Source organism: Indicator indicator, chromosome 7 (genome assembly GCF_027791375.1).
Source record: "Indicator indicator isolate 239-I01 chromosome 7, UM_Iind_1.1, whole genome shotgun sequence".
Taxonomy (NCBI): domain Eukaryota; kingdom Metazoa; phylum Chordata; class Aves; order Piciformes; family Indicatoridae; genus Indicator; species Indicator indicator.
In genome coordinates, this window is record NC_072016.1 from 25,790,839 (window position 1) to 25,810,081 (window position 19,243).

The following is a 19,243-nucleotide window of genomic DNA, read 5'->3' on the forward strand; positions in this document are numbered from 1 at the left end:
TTGCCGGGCACCTCAGTGGCTCTATAGAGCACAACAGCCTTTTTTTTTGTATTTTCACAGCATTATTAATACTGGTCTTGTGTTGCCCTTGGGTCTCTTCCCTTGCTGTCAGGTACACTACCTCTCATGTGAGAGGTGCTGCCAGACTGGCACTGGGGCAGGTTGGAGTCCATGAAGTCAGGTGGTCTAGTGACCCAGGAGCCCTGCGAGCAACCCTGTTCCAGGCAGGTACCTGGAAGGGAAGGGCCTTCTGCCACCCACTAGTGCTCTCCTGCTTCTTCCTTTACAAGGCTCTGCCATAACGTTGGCTCCCCTTTCTAAAGCATATCCCCAGGCCCCATGTGTGTCTGATGAAGGATGCAGCAGTTTGCCCTCAGCTCATCTGTGCCACAGCCTGAACTGCTGCCTCAGGAACCGCCTGCCAAGTGCTGGCCCTTCTCTGCCACCGGTCAAAGCCTGGGGTACCTTCCCCTACTGCCCACAACAGCTCTCAAGGACAGGGTGTAACAGGCCTTCCCCAGGCACATGAGCCATAAAGCTTTGTATCTTCACCCATACATATGTGATATAACCACAAAGCATTTCACTTGGTACAGAAGTTAGGAGGATTGATGTGTTAGAGAAACACAGCTGAGGGAAAGTGAGAGGTAAATGTTCCAGTTCCACAGGGAAAGAGGGAAATAAATTGTTTTAGAGAAGACCCCAGTCCTCAATACAATATAATAATCTCAAAAAAAAAAAAAAAAAAGGAAAAAAATTGTCTGTAAATGTTATCCAGAGAAACCAGGAATAGCATTCTCTGCTCCAGCTATTCTCTCTCTTTGGAAGACTTGGAAGTACATTTTTTCTCCTGTCTTTAAAAGCTGAACATTTGGGATACATGTTCAGGACATCTCCATGTGGCTGCTTCTAGTCCACTTCAAAAACAGTGCATAAGCACACCCACACATTGTTGTATTGTTGTAAAAGGCTGCCAGGCCCAGCTGCACACTGTTTTGTGAGAATGTTCTCTTAATGGTAAAATACAGTCTGGAGTTTAAAGGGATGGAAAATCCTCAAAGGACTAACAAAACATGCAGGGTGTGAGATGTTCAAAAACAAGAAGAGTAGAGAGGATGTTCTACAGCCATGGGAGATGTTCTACAACCATGGGAGGACTGAAGTCCACTAAAAGTCCATGAAGCCTCCTTATGTAATGAAGAGTCATAAGAAACAATTTTGTCTACATCTGGATTTCTTAGAGCAGCTGAGTAGAGACTGGGTGACTCAGACATACCAGCTGTGTGTTCAGGGGCGTATGGGGCAGTGCAAGAATTGACTGTTCCCCATTAGGGTGGTAAGAGATCCCCATTAGGGGTGTAACTGGGGCCGGGGTTCCTTGGCTTTGACAGAGGGGCTCCACCCAACTGTAGGTTGTGGTGGAATAAAGAACTGAAAGGTGTGAATCCATGGAAGCAGGGCAGGAGTTAATGTGGCAATGTGCCTTAGCATTTTTTGTTAACCATCTTGCAAAGGAGACATACCACACCTTTGGTTGCAATTACTTTTTAATGGAGAAGATTAATAAAATGTTTTACATAAATATCAGTTAGTGATAACAAATCAGATGAGTAAGTAAAGGAATACACACCCCCAGGTTTTAAAGGCGCATAATGAACTGACAAAGTAGCACACACTGACAACTACAAAGAATTATTAGAAGTGGGCTGCACATCAATCACCTTCAAAAAGTTCAACTGCTAATCAAATTAGGCTGTTAGGGGAGTTAGTCACGTTGCAGTCTTCCCATGCAGCAAGGACATGTTTGAAGAGGAAAGTGAACTCCAAAAACAAAAGCCTCAAGTGGTCCACTGACTAAGCACTTTTGGGGTCTGGTTTCAGATGTGCAACATGTCCCTCTCAGACTACAAACTCATTTTTAACCAAATGCATAGGTTCTGTCAAGACAGGAATGTCTTCACATTGCAAAGTGATTCTAAGGTTAGATACTGCCCATTTCTTTTTCTATAAGATAGTGAAGAAGTGAAATCACTTTTATTACCAGGCAGGCTGCAGGGATGGGGAGAATGAGAGGCTATGTTTTTTTCATAGTCATTGAGACCAGTGAGTAGAAAGCTGCACCAGGAACTTCACAGTTTTTCATGCAAGCTGACAGGCAGGATCCACACTTCCATCTAACAGCACTCTTTCCTGTGGACTCACAATGCTAAATACCTAAAGAGGTATTGCTCGTATTATGTCTATGGCTCTAGAGGTCAGAGTCAACCCTACTTTGATATGCATAACAGGATGGAAATGCACAGATGCAATGTCTTTCAAATGGATCAGTGGGAGCCATGCAGTTTGCCAGGTTAGTGTTTTCCCAGTAAACAGCATGACATCAGCCTGATGACAAGGCATCCAATTCCCTAAATACTATAAACAATATGTAGCTACAATGCCTGCTTTCCAGTGGTTTAGTCAATTAAGAGGTCATTATGAATCATCTAGACACGACTAGCAGAAATGTACCCATTCCATGTTACAGCTTTTTCAGTGACATTCAAATACCTTTTAAATGCTGGGGACACAGTAGGATCTGATCTGCTGATGCATAAAAATTAACACCCTACCCTGTTCTCTGAATGGTTCAAATACTTGCAAGAAGAGTTCCATTCAAAACTAAGTTACCAATTCTCCTGCCACGTGAATTCATGTCTTTTTCAAAACCTGCACTATACATACTTATCTGGGAGACGCACCAATACAAGACACAAATTGCTTCCAAATACAGCCTAAGTTGCTTACGATCCAAATCAGCTGGAACTCACCTCATGATAAAGTTACAACAGCTGAAAGGAACAGCAACTTTTAAAGTCAGTTCCAAAGGTGGATGTTTCACAGTACCAGAGAGATTTTGCTTTACACTTACACTGGCTTCAACTTACTTCAAGTGGCAACCCATCAAAGAAGATTCACGTAGTCCCGTAACAGATAAGAATTTACTAACAGCTCTATAGTATCAGATTGCATATGCTCAGTGGGTTTACATTTCAGAATGAATCATAACAAAAAGGCATCTTCTGCACCATAACTCTGTTACATAATATTCTTTCCTTTTGTTATAATTTTAGAAGAAAAAGCAGACGGGCAAACACAAAACACAAGAATTCATCTGGCTGCAGTCACTCAGCGTGATGTGCGATTGATCAGCAAAGGGATGATTTCAGTGCTTCCAGTTCTTCACATCTAAACAAATTGAAAATAAATGTATAATGATAAACAGAAAGCAACACTTTTGGAAACAAACAAACAAATATCACAAACCATGTATAAGAGACGGGGGAAAAAAATCATACTAAAATACTTCTTAGAACTGAGTATCTTGCCTTTTAGGTTTTGAAGTCCACCTGCTAACGATTTTTTCCATGAATTTCAAAACAATGATAAAGTTATCTTGGCAGAAAGGAAAAACATGACGTCAGCTGTAAATACGTGACTGAGATAAGAAAGAAGCTGCCTGGAAATTTAGACATTAATTGCACAGCTTAGTTACTTGGTAACTGGAAGTTACCAAGATTTTAAAAGGTGTCCGTCAGTTGAAGAGCTGAATTCCCTCCCTGGCTTGTGATCACAAGAATGAAAATACAAATTGTTCTAAAGCTGTTAAAAAGGTAAAATGAGGAAATCACAACACTGTTAAACATTACGAGTCTGTGAAAACAACACTTAGATGCCAACATCTGTATTCTGCACCTCCAAGTTATGTTTCAGCTCAGCTGTTCTAACACATTCTCTGTATCCTACCTGCAAAGGAGTCTGATACAGCCATTTGTCTTTATCTCCACTGAGTTTCATACAGGCAAAAAGGTCACAGACTGTAGGAAGGCCAAAGTCCTGAAAGAGAAGTCACCTTAATTACTGATCTCCATACATAAATACATTCTGTCAAGTGTTCAAAAAGGAAACTGATTTCTGAGTCTCTGAGATGAATGCTTTCTTCATGTAGTAAAACATAGTAACTTGTTTTGTGTTAAGCACTGGCCTCATTTACTTCAGTAATCACCACTGAAAACATTAAAAGAGCTAAGAAACCTAAAATCTGTCCATATTATCCACAAGAGCTATGAATTTGGAAGAGAAGGCAGGCAATAAAGTCAGTAAAACAATAAACCTGGCATATTTGCTTTAGACACGGCAGTAACAAAAACTTGGGCTCACTTGTGCTTTCTTGCGTAGAAGCCATTTATCCTCTGCTGGAGGTGGGTTAGTGTTTTCTAGGTTGTTTGAAGTCAACACCCAACTGTTTACATTCAAGGGCAGGTGGAATGGAGCCAAGAGGTCTAGGAAAGGACTCTTGAAGCTACTATCTGCTTTTTCCCTACTTGTCTTTTCTTCTGCACTTTCTGCTTTGTGCTCAGACTTGGCTAGCCAGCTTGTCAGAGGCCTTTCGAGCAGTACTTTCAAAGGTTCTGCGATCTCTGCTGAATAATCTGCTTTCTCTGCACTAACAGGTTCCCCTCTGAGCTGCTGTGCAGGGTTAAGCCAGCTATTGGCAGCAGACTTCGTCTTCTCGTGCTCTAGGTTTGGTGCATCTTTCTGGCTGACTGGAACTCCGTTTTTATCCTTCCCTTCTTTCTTCAGAAGCCATTTACACAGAGCCTCTTTTCCACAGTTTTCATCACACATGCATTCTGAAAAGCTGGTACACAGCTCATTAGCTTTGCACACATCTTCCACTTTAAATGAGACCTGGGGGTGCTGAAGAAGCCAAGCATTTACAGCAGGCATGGTGGGTGACTTCTTCCCATCAAGATGTTCATTCAGGCACTTCAGATTTCCCAGGTTCTCAATTTCCACACTTTTGGTCTGGCTGCCACAGCAACTGGTGCATGTTTCAGCTTTGAGGAGCCAATCATTCCAATCACATTCTTCCCTAAAAGGTTTAAATTCATACTTCCATTTCTCATCTGACGCACTACTTCTATTTTGTGTGTCAGGAGTGAGCAGCCAGTCAGAAAGGTCCATCTCTTCTTGTCCAAGGGATTCCAGTTTCTCCACCTTTTCAACAGTGGAAAAGGATGAGCTGAAAGTAGAGGTGGAGTCCTTACGGCCAGCGGAGTCTGTCTGCCCAGCAACATCACACTGTTGGTTCTGCAGGAGCCAGTTTTCCAAATCTTTCAGATTTCCCCAGGCCTTCTCAAAATAACAGACTTTGGAAGAATTTAAATCCTGATAGAAACACATAGAAACACATCTATTACCACAAAAAGACAGCATTCAGTAATGGCACAGTTGGAGCATTCTGATAGTAAGTGCAAAAGTATTAGCTAAACATGAGCCAGAGCAAATAGAAGTACAGAAGGTTTCATTTCCACCTGCTATCAGATGCTGTGTTTGCCCCAGGGTTAGTGCATGGAAGGCTTACCTGGCTGGGCTCTGACATGCATTTCTGTGTAACCCACTCTTCAAGATTGGTGCTGGGAATGTACGGAACCTGGCAGACAGCTGCAGGTCGGCTTCCAAGTAACCAGTCAGCAAGTGAGGCACTCACTGTCCCACACAATGTTTTCTGCTAAGAAAGAGTATTCTTGGTTATGAGAAAGTCTAACTACTGAGGCAACCTGTGGTGAACATCAGAAGAGGCACTCAATGTGTATCAGTATTTTTGAACAAAAAAAAAAAAACCCTAGTCCCTTTCAGTCACGAAGTAAATCTCAAACCTCCTGAGTGACTTTAAGCCACTGCACTGATGGATTCTTCTGTGAGCCCTGATGCTTCAGAGAGCAAATGACAAGAAAGGGAAGGGACAGCTTATACAAAGCACAGTTCCGATATGTGCAAACCAGGTGTAACCCTCCTTCAGACCACAATTTGCTACCCTCTGACACTGTTTCTGTGGATAGATTTCCCACAAATTTCAGCATTAAAAGGAACCACATACTTCCAGGCTCTGGCTTGAAAACATCAATTCTGACTGACAGTCATTCTCCAAATTCACTTTCACACTATTTTCTTTCATGTCTACCCTGGAGCAGCTAGAACATCAGGTCAATGATGCTCACCATAGCGACTGTTACTAGCTACTCATGGATCTTAGCAAAGAAACTGGAGTCATTACTAAAGCAAGCTTACGGACCATGCTTGAGTTCTCCTTTTCCCCTTAATACAATTAAACACTCACAGATACAAGTCTTAATCTTACCTGCTCATAGCTCATTAGGGTACAATTCTGCCCTGGGAACCAGGGAGAAGTATTCTCTCTCTCTGAGGTCTGCTGTAAGGAAAGCAAAGGTTAATTTAAATCTCAATTTTCTCCAGTTTCTAGGAGTAATTCCACAATAAAGAAATAAAGCGCAATTACAGCTGTTCAGTTCTTTGTGGTAAAAATTTTCTCAACATTTAGAAACACCACAGAGAAACTTTTATTATAAAAATACTACTTTCGTTCAACTTCCTTCAAGATTAATATCTAATGAAAACTGTAACATTATTTTTTAATTGCTAGAACTGAGTAAAAATACAATCATCTCTCAGTCTATGCCAAAATGTATTAAAATAACATGTACAACTAGGTTGAAGCTCAGTCAAAATCAGAACTACATGCAATAGTTAAACTGCTATGTGTAAACAGCTAAAATTATATGACTTGTAAAACTCTGTTCAAGCTATAATGAAAATAGAAAGCCCATTTGGAATACGTTGCACTAATGCCTCAAAAACCCAAGCTTTTTCCAAGTATTCCAAGCCAAGAAAGGCTTGGTGCTTACCATTGTTTTAATTGAACCAAATGAGGTAATTGCCTGGCGAAGGTAAGATGTGTCAGCCTCAAAATTCAGGACAGAAGACTCCTCTGGTTTAAGAGTCAGACTTGCCAGTCTGAAAAAGTAAGACAATAGTTACAGAAAGGAAAAAACACAATAGACGATCTTTATCTGTTATCTTTTGGGTATCACTCCATTATTTCAGAAAAAGGCTTCCAAACTGACTTGGCACTAATTAGGTAACAGAAAAACCTTTAATACGTGCATAGAAATAGAGATGCCTATCCACAAACAAAAACTGAATAAATATCCAGAGCAACACAAGTTTCTTTCTTTTATAACCATTAAGAAATAGTATTCGAAATAATCTGCACAAAGGAGCACCTCCCCTGATTGTTATAGTCCTGCTTTTCTAAGATAAAAAGAGGAATCATAGGCTGCTTTAAAGAGCTTGTTTCTAGGAATGACTAAAAATGTAGAAAAAGCGAGTTTATCTATTATTAGTTCTGCTGGAATGAAAAAAATCAAATTAAGTTCTTAAATAAAAATAAATACTAAGTATGTTAACTTGCATCAGTAACTATATTTACCTCTCCAGGCAAACTGAAATCTGGTTTGCTAGTTCCTTGCTATAGGAGCGTTCCAACTGATGAATAAGGCAATTGAATTGTCCCAGATACTGCATGGAAGGCAAAACACGTTATTGTTTATTGATTAAAATTGAGAAAATAAGTAAGCTTTGTCCCTTGTCTTGCAGGGACAAAGCTTACTTCAAAATGCCACTGCAACTATTTATAACCAAATCTTACCCAGTAGAGCTGCTGTGCCTGCTGCTGCAGTGCTTCCTCTTTCAGCTGCTGAATGAGATCTACCTGCTCAAACAGCCAAACTTCCCGACTGCGCAGGCATTCCAGGTGACGGCTTATGTGGCTGTGAATCTTCGCCTTTACCTGCAAGAGAATATGTACCACTTCTAAAATGCCTATCAAACAGCATGGACAAGCGTTCCAACAGCTGCACTGATTACAACAGAGTATTTGTCACAAACAAGTGGTATTTTTGGAGCAATTTATTTCTCAAAAACTAACCGCAGTCACCCACAGCACCACATGACTCAAGTCATTTCCAGAGCAGTATCTCTTTATTCTAACGTTTCAGCTGATGGCTTCAGGACATTCTGCATGCCTAAGATAATAATATAGAAATACCTTTATCAACAGCATGACCAAATTACACAGGAAGATGTCTGCAAGTCTCTAGAAAAATTCAGACCATCATCATTATAGAAAGTACTCTGGAATAACAAAAGCTGCCATTAAAGTCATGTTAGTTATTAAAACATTTTTTAAAACAATACATTACTACCTCCCGCCAGTTCTCTTTAATCTGTTGCTCTGCTTTGACGATTCCAGATATAGCTGTTTCCAAGTCCTTCTTTGCTTGAAGGCACTTTGCCAGAGGCTCACTGTTGCAGGAAGATCTACTTCTGTCTTGAGGTGGACTCATTCTTGAAGTGTTCCTAAAACACAATACAAAGAAATTTCTTAATAGTTTCTATTCCTCTTTAACGGAAGAGGAATCATATGAGGGCATCATATGAAGAACCATCTGCTCTACTTCACTATAAAGGTGAAGATAAAAATACACCAACATTAGTTTTCTAAACACAAAGCTTTCTCCAGGAGTAACAACAATCTCTCAAATGCCTCTGCCCACAAGAATTTGCACAATCTCAGGAAAACCAAAAGATATTTGACAACAGCTTCAACCACAAGAGCTTAGACAATTCTCCCCGACATTCACCTTCCTCTGGCTTTTACGTCTAGCCAGCAAACTCCAGCAGCTAGGGACTCAGTCAGGTAAGGTTCAGCATCTCTGCTGGAGCTGGGGGAGAATGGTCCCACAAAGAACAGAGAGTGTTTCAGTCACCCTTTTTTCAACTGCAGGCAAATTAACTGGTTCCCATGAATAAAAAAAATCTACAGTTTGACCAACTGGAAAACCAAGTGTTGATACACAGATCACTCTTTACTAAATTGCAAAGGCTGAAACTTACGGCAGCTGCACATGATTTTTGCGTGGCTGTGGTCACTTACTCAACTTCAGTACATCCTTAAGTAAAAGAGGCTCAAATACAAAGTTTTTACAAAAGCGATACTTGCAAGAATTCTGCAAGGGGAAAAAAACTAAATGTGGATTTTTAGTATCAGTATAAGCATTTTTAATCATATAAGCATTTAGGAATCAGTATAAGCATTTTTATAAACAGTGGTTATTTTGCTACCGAAAAAATTCAATCCTGTCAGTTTCAGAGGATCCCAGAGGCACTAACTAAAGAGTCAGTAACCATTCTGTTTAAAACAAGTCCTCAGCAATGGAAGCTATGAAAATTCTCAGCAGAGTTTAAGTGTACATACAGGCCAATATAAATATTTAATTAATTTTGTCACCCCCCTAGAAGTAACTGAAAAGAGTATTTTGAATATGACAACCCAACCATGGAGCTTGTGCTACCTAGCAGCTATTTAGTCTGCAATTTCCAAGCCCCATGACCATATAAACTGCAACTCCAAAAATCCTTTTACAGTCAAAACCTAACAGATACATAAAAGTTGTATATTTCAGAAAGCAGAAGGCACAGGGTGGATCACCAGTGGACACTGACAGAACAAACAAGTTTTGCTGTGGGGCAGTGGCAGAGGCTGCATCTCCCTTGGTTCTCTCCACACCACGGGCTTCCAGTCTCCCAGGTGACCCATGCCATGAGGCATGGAGCAGACACAGAAGCTACCCCAAGCCGCTGCACACAACTCAATCCCACCCATGCCCTAACATTTCATCTTCTAGGAAGCACAGAGCACAACCACAAGAAGTGAACTTGAACTTATTTTTTAAGTTTACATTAATTTTACATCGTATTAGACAGGGTGCCACAGTGCAAAACACAGCATTCTCCTTTCTGTGCTATGAATGTTTCTGTCCTTGTACTTGCATACTCTAATTCATTCACAGGTTTAATTCTGTGAAGTTTGATGATCTTCATCTTGCTGGTGATGCTTAGTAAAGATTAAGCTTTCTCTTCACAGCACCCCTTAGATTTTAGCTTGTCAACTCTCTTCTGTACAACCTACAGGTAAACTTAAGTTCTAGCCCTCAGATAGCATTTAAAAGTATTAATGCAAAGGCAGAGATATACCCAGTCATGAAAACAACTGCATTAGTATATTAAAATCTGCCATATACTCAAAAGCAAACAAAAAATTGATACTTTTTTTAAAAAAAAAATTTCATTCATTATGCTCTTAAATAATACCTGAGTCAAAGACTGAAGGGCTAAATGCCATTGCCCTGTTCGCTCACAGTGCATAATATACCTGAAAAGAGTTTTGCGAAAGTGATGTTACACTGTGTATCCACAAAAGCTAAGTCCAAAGTATGCTGTGTTATCGTTTATGTGTTTTCTGGAATTTATGCCATCAGGGAAGCAGGGTCAATGCCTGAAGAAATGCTACTTTTTCACATTTTGCATTAGCAACTTCACACTGGCACAGTCAAATTTTAAGAAACTTGCACATGCTCCTCTAAGGACCTCTGCAAATCCCTGCGTTTGTTGCCTTTTTTTTCCCCCCCACAATTGCAACAATGTCCCTCCAAAATGTATACAGAGAGACTGAGTGCCCCTTTCCTCCAGCCAGGCAGTTCGTGCAAAATAGCTGTTCTTATGCTTTGTCACAGATTTGCCAATAAAACTGACGTTACAGTTGAGGATGAGAGCAATCTATCCTTTTCCATTTCTGGAAGCCTCTAAAAAACCCAATGCGGGTAACCATCTATTTCCTTGCCTTCCAACTGCTACCAAACAGCACTAGAAGCTCAGAACATTTCCAGATCGCAGGACACATCCCAAGATCACACACTCAGGCTGAGCAGTAACAAAATAGAATTCCTTCTGCAACAGCATACATAGTTGCAGCAGAGCCACTGCTTTTGGCAGTTGGTATGCCATAGGGCTGCTCTCAACCCCACGGAGGCCCCCCTGCCACGGGTACACTGCATCACGGGACGCACTCCTCCCCGGGACCGGAACTTGCACTTACTTCCGAGCGAAAGCAGCAGCCGGCACTGTCCCGCTTATACAGCTGCTTCCATGCCAGGCCACGCTTCGGCAGCAGCACGGGCTGATGAGTACTTTCGAACAGCCAGGACCAGCCGCTCCAGCCGCGCTGCAGACTCCGCTCTGAGCAGCGGACGCGATGCGGCCCAAACCCGAGGCCTTATCGGTGCGGCCAGGCCGCGCCCCTCCCGGCCTCGCCGCCACAGCGCCCGGCCGCGCCCGCACGTCGGCAGCGCCCGGGGGAGGGGAAGCCCGGGACGGGGGCGCCCGGCGGGGCCCACGGACCTTTCTGCAGGACGCGGAGCAGTCCAGGGCATCATCCAGTCCACCCCGGCTGCGCTCCCCTCCTCCGCCCTCTAGGCTGAAATGCCAAGGACCTCCTAGCATCCCGCTGGCAGTTGAAACCGCAAAACCAGAACGTTTTGCAACAAACCCACTACTTCTCCCAACTTCAGAAGTGTGGCAATGCCCCTTCTTCGTGTCACAAACGCAGCAAAGTACACCCGAACGATAAAGCATTCAGTAGCTGTGTCTTCAGCGCCAGCGAGGGCTAAGGGGCTGCACAGCAGCCAACCTGAACCTTCCCTCCCTAGCCACAGGCAAACCTGACACCAAGAGGTGAGTGGGTCCAGCTCTGCACCTGTGACCTTCCAGAAACCCCTCTGGCAATAAACTGCTCCGACCCACGTAGCTCCTGGAGGGATACACAACTCTTATCACACCTACTCTTGCTTCCACAGTTTCAAAAGCACATGTACGTGTCCTGCATGCAATCGGTAAAAGTGTTACAGCTACAAAACCAAAGAAACACCTAAATGAGGCAGGAAGATATTATTGTTCCTAATCACAAAATAACCAACAGTCTTTACAGACAGATTTCTGGCTGTTCCTACTAGCACCTAAAGGCCTCTGGAGAGTTGTCACTGTGAAGACCCTGCACCAAGGACTCTTGGTCACAGTATTACTTCTCTTAGGTGCTCTGCATATTCTCCAGTCTTCAAACAGGCTGTTCACCCTCCAGCCCCTGAGGTGTTATTTCCTGTATTTCTCTTATTTGTATTTTATTTGTTATTTAATTTAAATCTAAATATTTTCTTATCTATCACATGGTTAGGGAGCAGAGGAGAGGACAACCCTTCCCAGCCTACCCAATCTGCTAACAGGCCAGCAGACAACTGGTTTTACCAGCTTTTCACTTTCAGCACAACCATCCCCACAGCCACTAGAGAAGGTAATTGTTTTACATTTCAAATGGGTGTCAGATAACCTCAAGAAGATGGCTGTGCCGGGCCTTTGCTGGGGAAAATATTCTGATGGGAACAAGACCTCACATAGAACAGAATCTATTTATAAATAAGGAACGATTTCTTTCAGTTGGCAGGACAAGGATGTTCCAAAGGTCTCTCTGACCTGACTTGATGTGGTTTTAAATCAGCTGGCTTGTTTCAACTGGAATCCCTCTTCATTTCCATTTCACCCCACCAAAAAACAGTTGTTCCTCTTAAGCAACTGTCCCAAATTAGATATGTGGGAGTTGTGGTCAGGGAGCGAAGTACTGCAAGTACACGAGTTGAATCTCAGAAATTTCCATTCCTGTCTAAACATAACAAGCATTTTATACAGTAGAGTACCCACATCATGAGCCAGTATCTGTGCAAAGCTTTTGCTGGGGGAGATTATTTTACTTCAAAACCACTTTTAAGTGACAAAGAGACTTTTAAGTCTCTACCAGTTCTGAGTAAGAAAGAAAATGTAACTATCATCTTAAGGAATAATAAAAGTTCCAGGTAATCAGTTTTCTAAAATTCAGGTAGTTTTTCCCTGTCTATGCCACACTGGATCTGTGCCATAGACCTGAACGCTCACAACTACCTTTTCAGCCTATTTTAGGCCTGGAAGAGAACAGTCAGTGCACAAAGCACATGTACTGAGATGTCTTCACAACAGCTGGGTTCTGAAGTCACCAGCACAGCTGAGACAAAAATTCTGATCATCATTTTAGTGCATCAATTGTTTTTTTTTATTTTTTAAGTACAGCAGACACATAACTAAAAATCACAGAACATCTGAATATGAAGGCCTGAAATCACTGTGCCATAATTACATACAATATCAACAGAGATATCTCAGAGTGCAAGAGATATACCGTCATCTTAAGTTGTAATGTAAATGCATATTAAATATTTGTCAGATTTCTGCATTTAAAACCTTTTGGAAAACAACTGACAAATCCCTTGCTCTGCTTGAAGCGTATGGCCCAAAGATGTCATAGCTGCGCTCTTTATATATACATGAGTCCAACGTTATGAACTTGCAGAGTTATGAATGGTACTTTTTACATGACTATCAGCTTTTCCCTTTAATCCCTGTCATAAATACCGAGTTTAAACCTGAAAGAACACCTAACAAAATCCTGAAAGTTTTGGCTCAAACCGCTTACCAATTACCTAACAATAAACGTTTTCCAAGCTTATAGTAATCACGGTGCACAACTCCTGATCCTTCCTAACCCTGGTTGTTATTGCTTATGCAGCCTTTTTAAAGTGCACCTGTACACAAAAGATTTTGCCTTTTCAATTAAAGTGAGAGAAGACTTGAGGAATGCTAGCAACTTAGCTTCTTAGGGAAATAAAAGGAGAGATAAGTAAAGAAAGCCCCATATCTATATTCGATCGCTGTTAGCCCTCCACCATAGAATCTGAATTTCCTGACTGTCCTTCCCGGTCACGCCCGACTCCAGCTGGTTACTCCTGAGCTGCATCCAAAGGGGGTTGCCAGGCCCGCCCAGGCTGCAGGACACCTCACTTCGCACCACATCTACCCGGCCTTCGTCACGGCGGCTGGAAGCCGGCATTACCGGACACGTCGCGCCCGGCACTGCTCCGCCGGCTTTGCGCGCCCGCCCGTGCTCCTGCGCGGAAACGCGGCCTCGCTGAGCTGCCACACGCGAGGGCAGCCCCCACCTCCCCAGTAACCGGGAGCCGTTTCTCACAGAGCAGCCTGAGCCACGCCGGGAGAAAAACTTTCACAGAAACTGACGGCAGAACCCACGCAACGCGTGGCCGTCGCTGCTGCGCGCAAGTGCCGCGGGCCTGAACCGGCTCGCGGGGAACCTCAAGCCTGTCGCTGCCGACTCCCTACACACCCCGCGGCGGCGGCAGCCCCCGGTAGTCTCTGTCAGGGCGCTCTTACCGGCGTCGAAGTCTGCCCTTAGCCCGGCTATACCCCTCTCGCCGGCGCCCAGCTCTGCACTCTGCCCTCAGTCCAGCGCCGCCGCAGCGCCTCTGCGCGGCCACCAAACGGTAGCTCTCGCGAGAGCTCTGCCCTGTGCAGCCCCGTCCGCCCCCTGGCGGAGCGGCGGAGCTGCTGCAGAACCGTTGGCGCTGCCATGGCACCGGAGGGCAGGAACGGGCTGGGCAGGGCTGCAGGGACAGCCCGCAGGCTCGGAGGGCCGTGAAACCCAGCAGCACAGCAACAGAGCGAGGCGTGGGGGATGGCGATCCACCAGCAGGCCGAAAGCCATGATTCACAGCAAAGCCGCACAGCAGCCTCCCCCCGCAGCACCGTTCCGGCCCCTCAGACGACACCGAATTACTCTCTCCCTGCCTCCAAAACAACAAAGCAGAGGAGTAAGATGAACATGTCAGGGGATGTGGCAAGCCACCAGTTTGGGTATTTTTCTTGCCCACTGGAAAATTCCCAGTGTGCATTGCTTGGTTTGGCTTTACACAGTACTTGTTTAGGTTTTGTCTTTTCCCAAGTGTGAATCACAGCAGAACGCTTCCTACTACCTGCCACCATGGTCTGCTGGGAAGAGGATCCAGTGATTACTCTGGAGGGTAGGAAGAATGGGTTGCACTGCTGATGCCCATGCTGGCAGCTGGCTAGGATCACTCAGCCAGCCCCTCCAAAAATGCATTTGTGAAGCATTGCCATTTATAGGTGTTTGCACAGTGCTTACAACACACATTAACAGAGAAAAAGGGCTCCAAATCAAAACCCAAGTAGCTATGCAGGTCTACATAGACAGGGTAGATGAGCCACCATTTCCTACACACAGGAGCACTTCTGGGCATGGATCAAGAAGCTGTTCTTTTCAACAGGGTCTTACTCATGGTTAGAGCTCATGGTTGCAGCAAGAAGACAAATAATTCAGTGCTGACACAGAGAAAGTAGAAGTCAGACACCTAATCCCAAACGTGCTGCTACCCTAGGAACCTGTATTTCAGGTATTTGACTTCCATGTCTAAACATACAGAAGATAGAGGATGTATTACATGTGTATTTGGATTTAAGAGAAAAAAATATTACCAACCCTCTCTGGTCTTGTAAACCAGCAGCACTTATATACCTGTTGTGTCCCTCCATGTAGTTACCCAAGGGTAAAGAGAGCAGCTGGACCTGGGCAGACAGGCATAGGGGACCATGTGGTTTGCTGTCATGTCTTCAATAGGCTTCACCAAGGCAATATCCTATTCCAAATGGTTTGAGGGTTTCTGTGGAACCACTCAGGCTAATAGATTTGCTTCACGTGGTACACTCTCCGAGCTAGATTCATTGTAGCTAAGGTTATGCTTTCCTAGAAGGATTCATTGATTTCCATCTCACCCCTAAAGGAATTTCAGAGTAAGGATCCATATGCATATTTTTAATGGGCTTTTCCCTCCCACCACTGAGAGCAGTGAGGCAGCACTCCACCCTCCACTGCCATACACGAAGCCACAGCTGATGTGCCTTTTTACCCAAACCTACACAGCTGATCAATAAATTATTTCACTCATGAAGTGGGATTGGCTAAACAAAGGGCAAGTTTGATAAAATATGGGCAAATGTTGGGTAGAGATATGATTTCATGTAAAAATAAACATGAGGGTCACCTTGTGCTCAAGCAATAGCAAAGATGGAGACTTCACTGCTTTGGTGTTCCTTAGTGCTGTAAAAAAAAGATGTATCAGTATTGACACCAACTAGAGTATGAAGATAAGCATTTTCAATGCATAAAAGGGACCTACATAGACATCAAAAATAGGTAATGAGAACAGGGGCATGCAACTTCTCCCTTGGGAAGTGTATGACAATGCATAACGTGCTCCTGTACCCAAAATTCAGTACTGTTTCTTGCTCAGTGGGAATCAGGCAAGTAGTCCTGTAGTCCATCCCTCCTGACAAACCACCACTTGGCTTTGCCTTGAAGCCTTGAAGCAGCAAAAGTGCTTAATAACCCTTGTTGCATACTCAAAGATTCTTCCTTGCTCAGCTAGAGTATGAGAATAGAGGGTAGAGTGGGATTTGTCCCTCCACTCCCTCTTGAAACAGAAGTGGAAGATTTTCCTGCCTGTAATAAGTACTGACCTGCCAAAACCTACTGCTCTGCACCACTCAAAACACAAAGAACTTGATGAATGTTCTCTGCTGCAATTATTTTATAGCAAATTTTAATGGGTTTATGCATGTATTCTTAAAGAATGTTTTTCATTCCTGTTCTGACCATTCCTCTTTCAATAATTTAGTCAAAGAGAAGCAGTTGTGTTAACTTCTATGCTTAATGCTTCATTATATAGTCTCCCTGTTCTGCAACTCTGCCACACAGTTAAGCAGCACATGGCTGCCTTTAAAAGAGGGGGGGAAAAGAAGTGTGGCACACTGACAGTGACACAGCAAACATGGCTGAGCTGGAGGTGAGCCAGATGACAGAGGAGACTAACAAGCTGACAGTAGTTCCTCTCAGAGACAGCAACAGTCCCAAAACAGAGCATGAAATTACAGAAGAGTACCTTCTGGGGGAATCACCAGTTGTTTCAAGCTCTGCTGCTGGAAGCAGGCTGTTTGTTCCTAGTCCCTGCCCACCCAGGTTCATGGCCTTCCCTCCTGCTTATCCTCTTTGATGTCTGTCCTTGGTCCTCTTCCATGCAGGCCATGACCTGGCACTCAGTCCCACAGCTGTGTTCCAGATCCATCTCCAACCTTCCCCCAGAGCTCATCATGCCCATGGCTGGAGGTCGACCTTGAAACCACCAATCTGCCCAAGGAGCCAAGCAGGGCAGCAGTCAGTCGTAATTAAGTCCAAGGCTTTACTTCCCTGCAAGGGATTTTCAGAGCTCTCTGTGCTGCATTTGCTCACCATAAATCATTGTTTTTTGTGTCAAGCTACCTCAATGCCAGAAATAAGCTAAATGTTTATTAACTCCCACACAGTTTCATATATAGACTGCAGATGTTTCAATAACCTTTTTCTACACTTCACACTTAGTCTTTTTCCTTTCTCTAGTTTAAGGAGTTATTACTGTTTTTAAAATTACTGTCTATTCATCTGTCCCACATGTAGTCTATGCCACTTCACATGGTACAGAAGCACAGACCACATCTAACTCCACTTGTGTCTTTCATTCAAAGAAGCTACCAGAAGGTTTTCTGTATTTTCTCCAGGAAGTCTAACCAAAGACAGAACTTATTTCCAGAAGCAATGGGCTGCAGTGAGAGCCCAGCATTTGTGAATCAGGGTCCTGCCACAGAAGTAAACAAAACTACTTATGATACAAACCTGTCAATGCAAAAAATCACAACTGAAGTTTTAAACAAAGCGTCATCTCTCAGTAGAGGGACAAAGAAAAGGAACACATCAGCTTGGGATAGCATAAATTGTTTCTCTTGTGCAACAGGGTTACTAACATTGTAGAGGAAAATACCTTTATTTAGGTCCTACTTTATCATGTATGCCATGAAGGCATTAAGACTTCATACCCTATGCACAGACATGTTGGTAAGCACATACCTAAACATTCAGATGTCTGTCAACACAGCATCTTTTTGTAATAGATACATAGGCAAGTAGATTTTAGAATCATAAAAATCATAGAATGGTCCAGGCCAGAAGGGACCTCCAAAGGTCATCTAGTCTGACCTCCCCACAGGCAGCAGGGACATCCCCAACTAGATCAGGCTGCCCAGGGACTCATTAAGTCTTACCTTGAATATCTCCAGGGAAGGGGCATCAACCACCTCCATGGGCAACCTGTTCCAGTGTTCCACCACCCTCATAGGGAAGAACTTCCTCCTAATATCCAATCCAAATCTGCTCTTCTCCAGCTTAAAGCCATTGCCCCTCATCCTGTCACTGCAGACCCTTGTAAAAAGTCTCTCCCCACCTTCCTTCAGGCCCCCTTCAAGTACTGGAAGGCTGCTATTAGGTCTCCCTGGAGCCTCCTTTTCTCCAGGCTGAACAACCCCAGTTCCCTCAGCCTGTCCTTGTAGCAGAGGTGCTCCAACCCCCTGACCATTTTTGTGGCCCTCCTCTGGACGCTCTCCATCAGGTCCAAGTCCTTCCTATATTGAGGGCTCCAGACCCCCGCACACAGTACTCCAGGTGAGGTCCCAAGTAGGGATGGCTCTTATTTACGTGGGGAAGTGGGTTGTTGAACAAAAGGCATTCCACCACCAAAAGAGATCTCATCTGCTTTTTCAAAAACACTTGTGTCATCTTTTTCCAAGATCCTTTTTAAGAAAGTCGCTACAGCAGCATGGCACCAAAGTAACCCCTAGTTCTATTGTTAGATTGAGGCTGCTGCTGAAAAAAACATGGCATTTACACCAAACACAGATCATTATGAAAACAAGGAAAAAATTACAACATAACCCATGGTGAACTCAAATTAGTGTACAGGCTTTCCTAAAATTGGATTCTCTGAGGCAATGGCATTTGTAGGGTTTTCCAGACAACACAAACACAAGACAGCTTGTAACTTACCTACTTCCAGGTACTGCTGTCCAGTCTCAGTTTGGGGTGAAGCAGTTTGCATTACAGCCAGTGCTAGAGGCAGGGTAAGCAAAGTTATCTACATGCCAAAAGACAGTCAGAAGAGAAGAAAGGAATAGCTTTTTATGCATGTATCATTACTGAGGGTGCTATGTGTTGTGGGCAAAGGAGAAGGACCACAAATGCTAGCTCCTGCTGCTGCAAGTCAGATCCCAGCACCCAAGCCTGGATGTGCTTTGGGCACTGCGAATTGCTGCCCCTCAGCACTGGTGTGCTGGAAAGCACAAAAGGGCATTCAGCAAGATTCACTGCAGAGGGAGATGTTGTCCCACCGTTGCTTTTGTGTAAACTGTAGGTGGTGAGCAGAGACCAGAAACTGCAGGGAGAATCAGTGGGTCGGTACTGCCTGGCTGTGTGCCAGCCACTGAGCACCAGGTGGAGCCAGAGGTAGTCCTGGCCAGCCGAGGTTCACCGAAGCTCTTGACCCAGATTCACTCTGTCACACTGCCTTTAACACTAACGGGGACAAAAAAAAAAAAAATAAATCTCTGCTTCATTACACCGCTGAGCCACCTACGACACTGTTGTTGTTGGAGTTGTCTTCTCTGTCTGGAAGTGAACAGAAGGTGGCTG

The 19,243-nt window shown here is 43.8% G+C and overlaps 1 protein-coding gene across 5 annotated transcripts; it reads right to left on the reverse strand.

The window, feature by feature from the left end:
- Positions 1–1,539: 1,539 nt before the first annotated feature.
- Positions 1,540–14,110, reverse strand: NCOA4 (nuclear receptor coactivator 4). Of its 5 annotated transcripts, none has more exons than XM_054382135.1 (10): positions 10,841–10,872; positions 8,109–8,262; positions 7,553–7,693; positions 7,334–7,422; positions 6,750–6,858; positions 6,185–6,253; positions 5,408–5,554; positions 4,201–5,211; positions 3,787–3,876; positions 1,540–3,228 (listed from the first exon to the last, which is right to left on the reverse strand). In XM_054382135.1, exons 2-10 carry the CDS (start codon positions 8,247–8,249, stop codon positions 3,223–3,225), a joined length of 1,803 nt encoding a protein of 600 aa, XP_054238110.1. In that variant the 5' UTR covers positions 8,250–8,262; positions 10,841–10,872; the 3' UTR covers positions 1,540–3,222. The 5 variants fall into 5 exon arrangements, with proteins under 5 accessions (XP_054238110.1, XP_054238109.1, XP_054238108.1 ...); XM_054382134.1 differs by having other exon boundaries at positions 5,408–5,551; positions 6,185–6,256; XM_054382133.1 differs by having other exon boundaries at positions 6,185–6,256.
- Between the last annotated feature and the right edge of the window lie 5,133 nt (positions 14,111–19,243).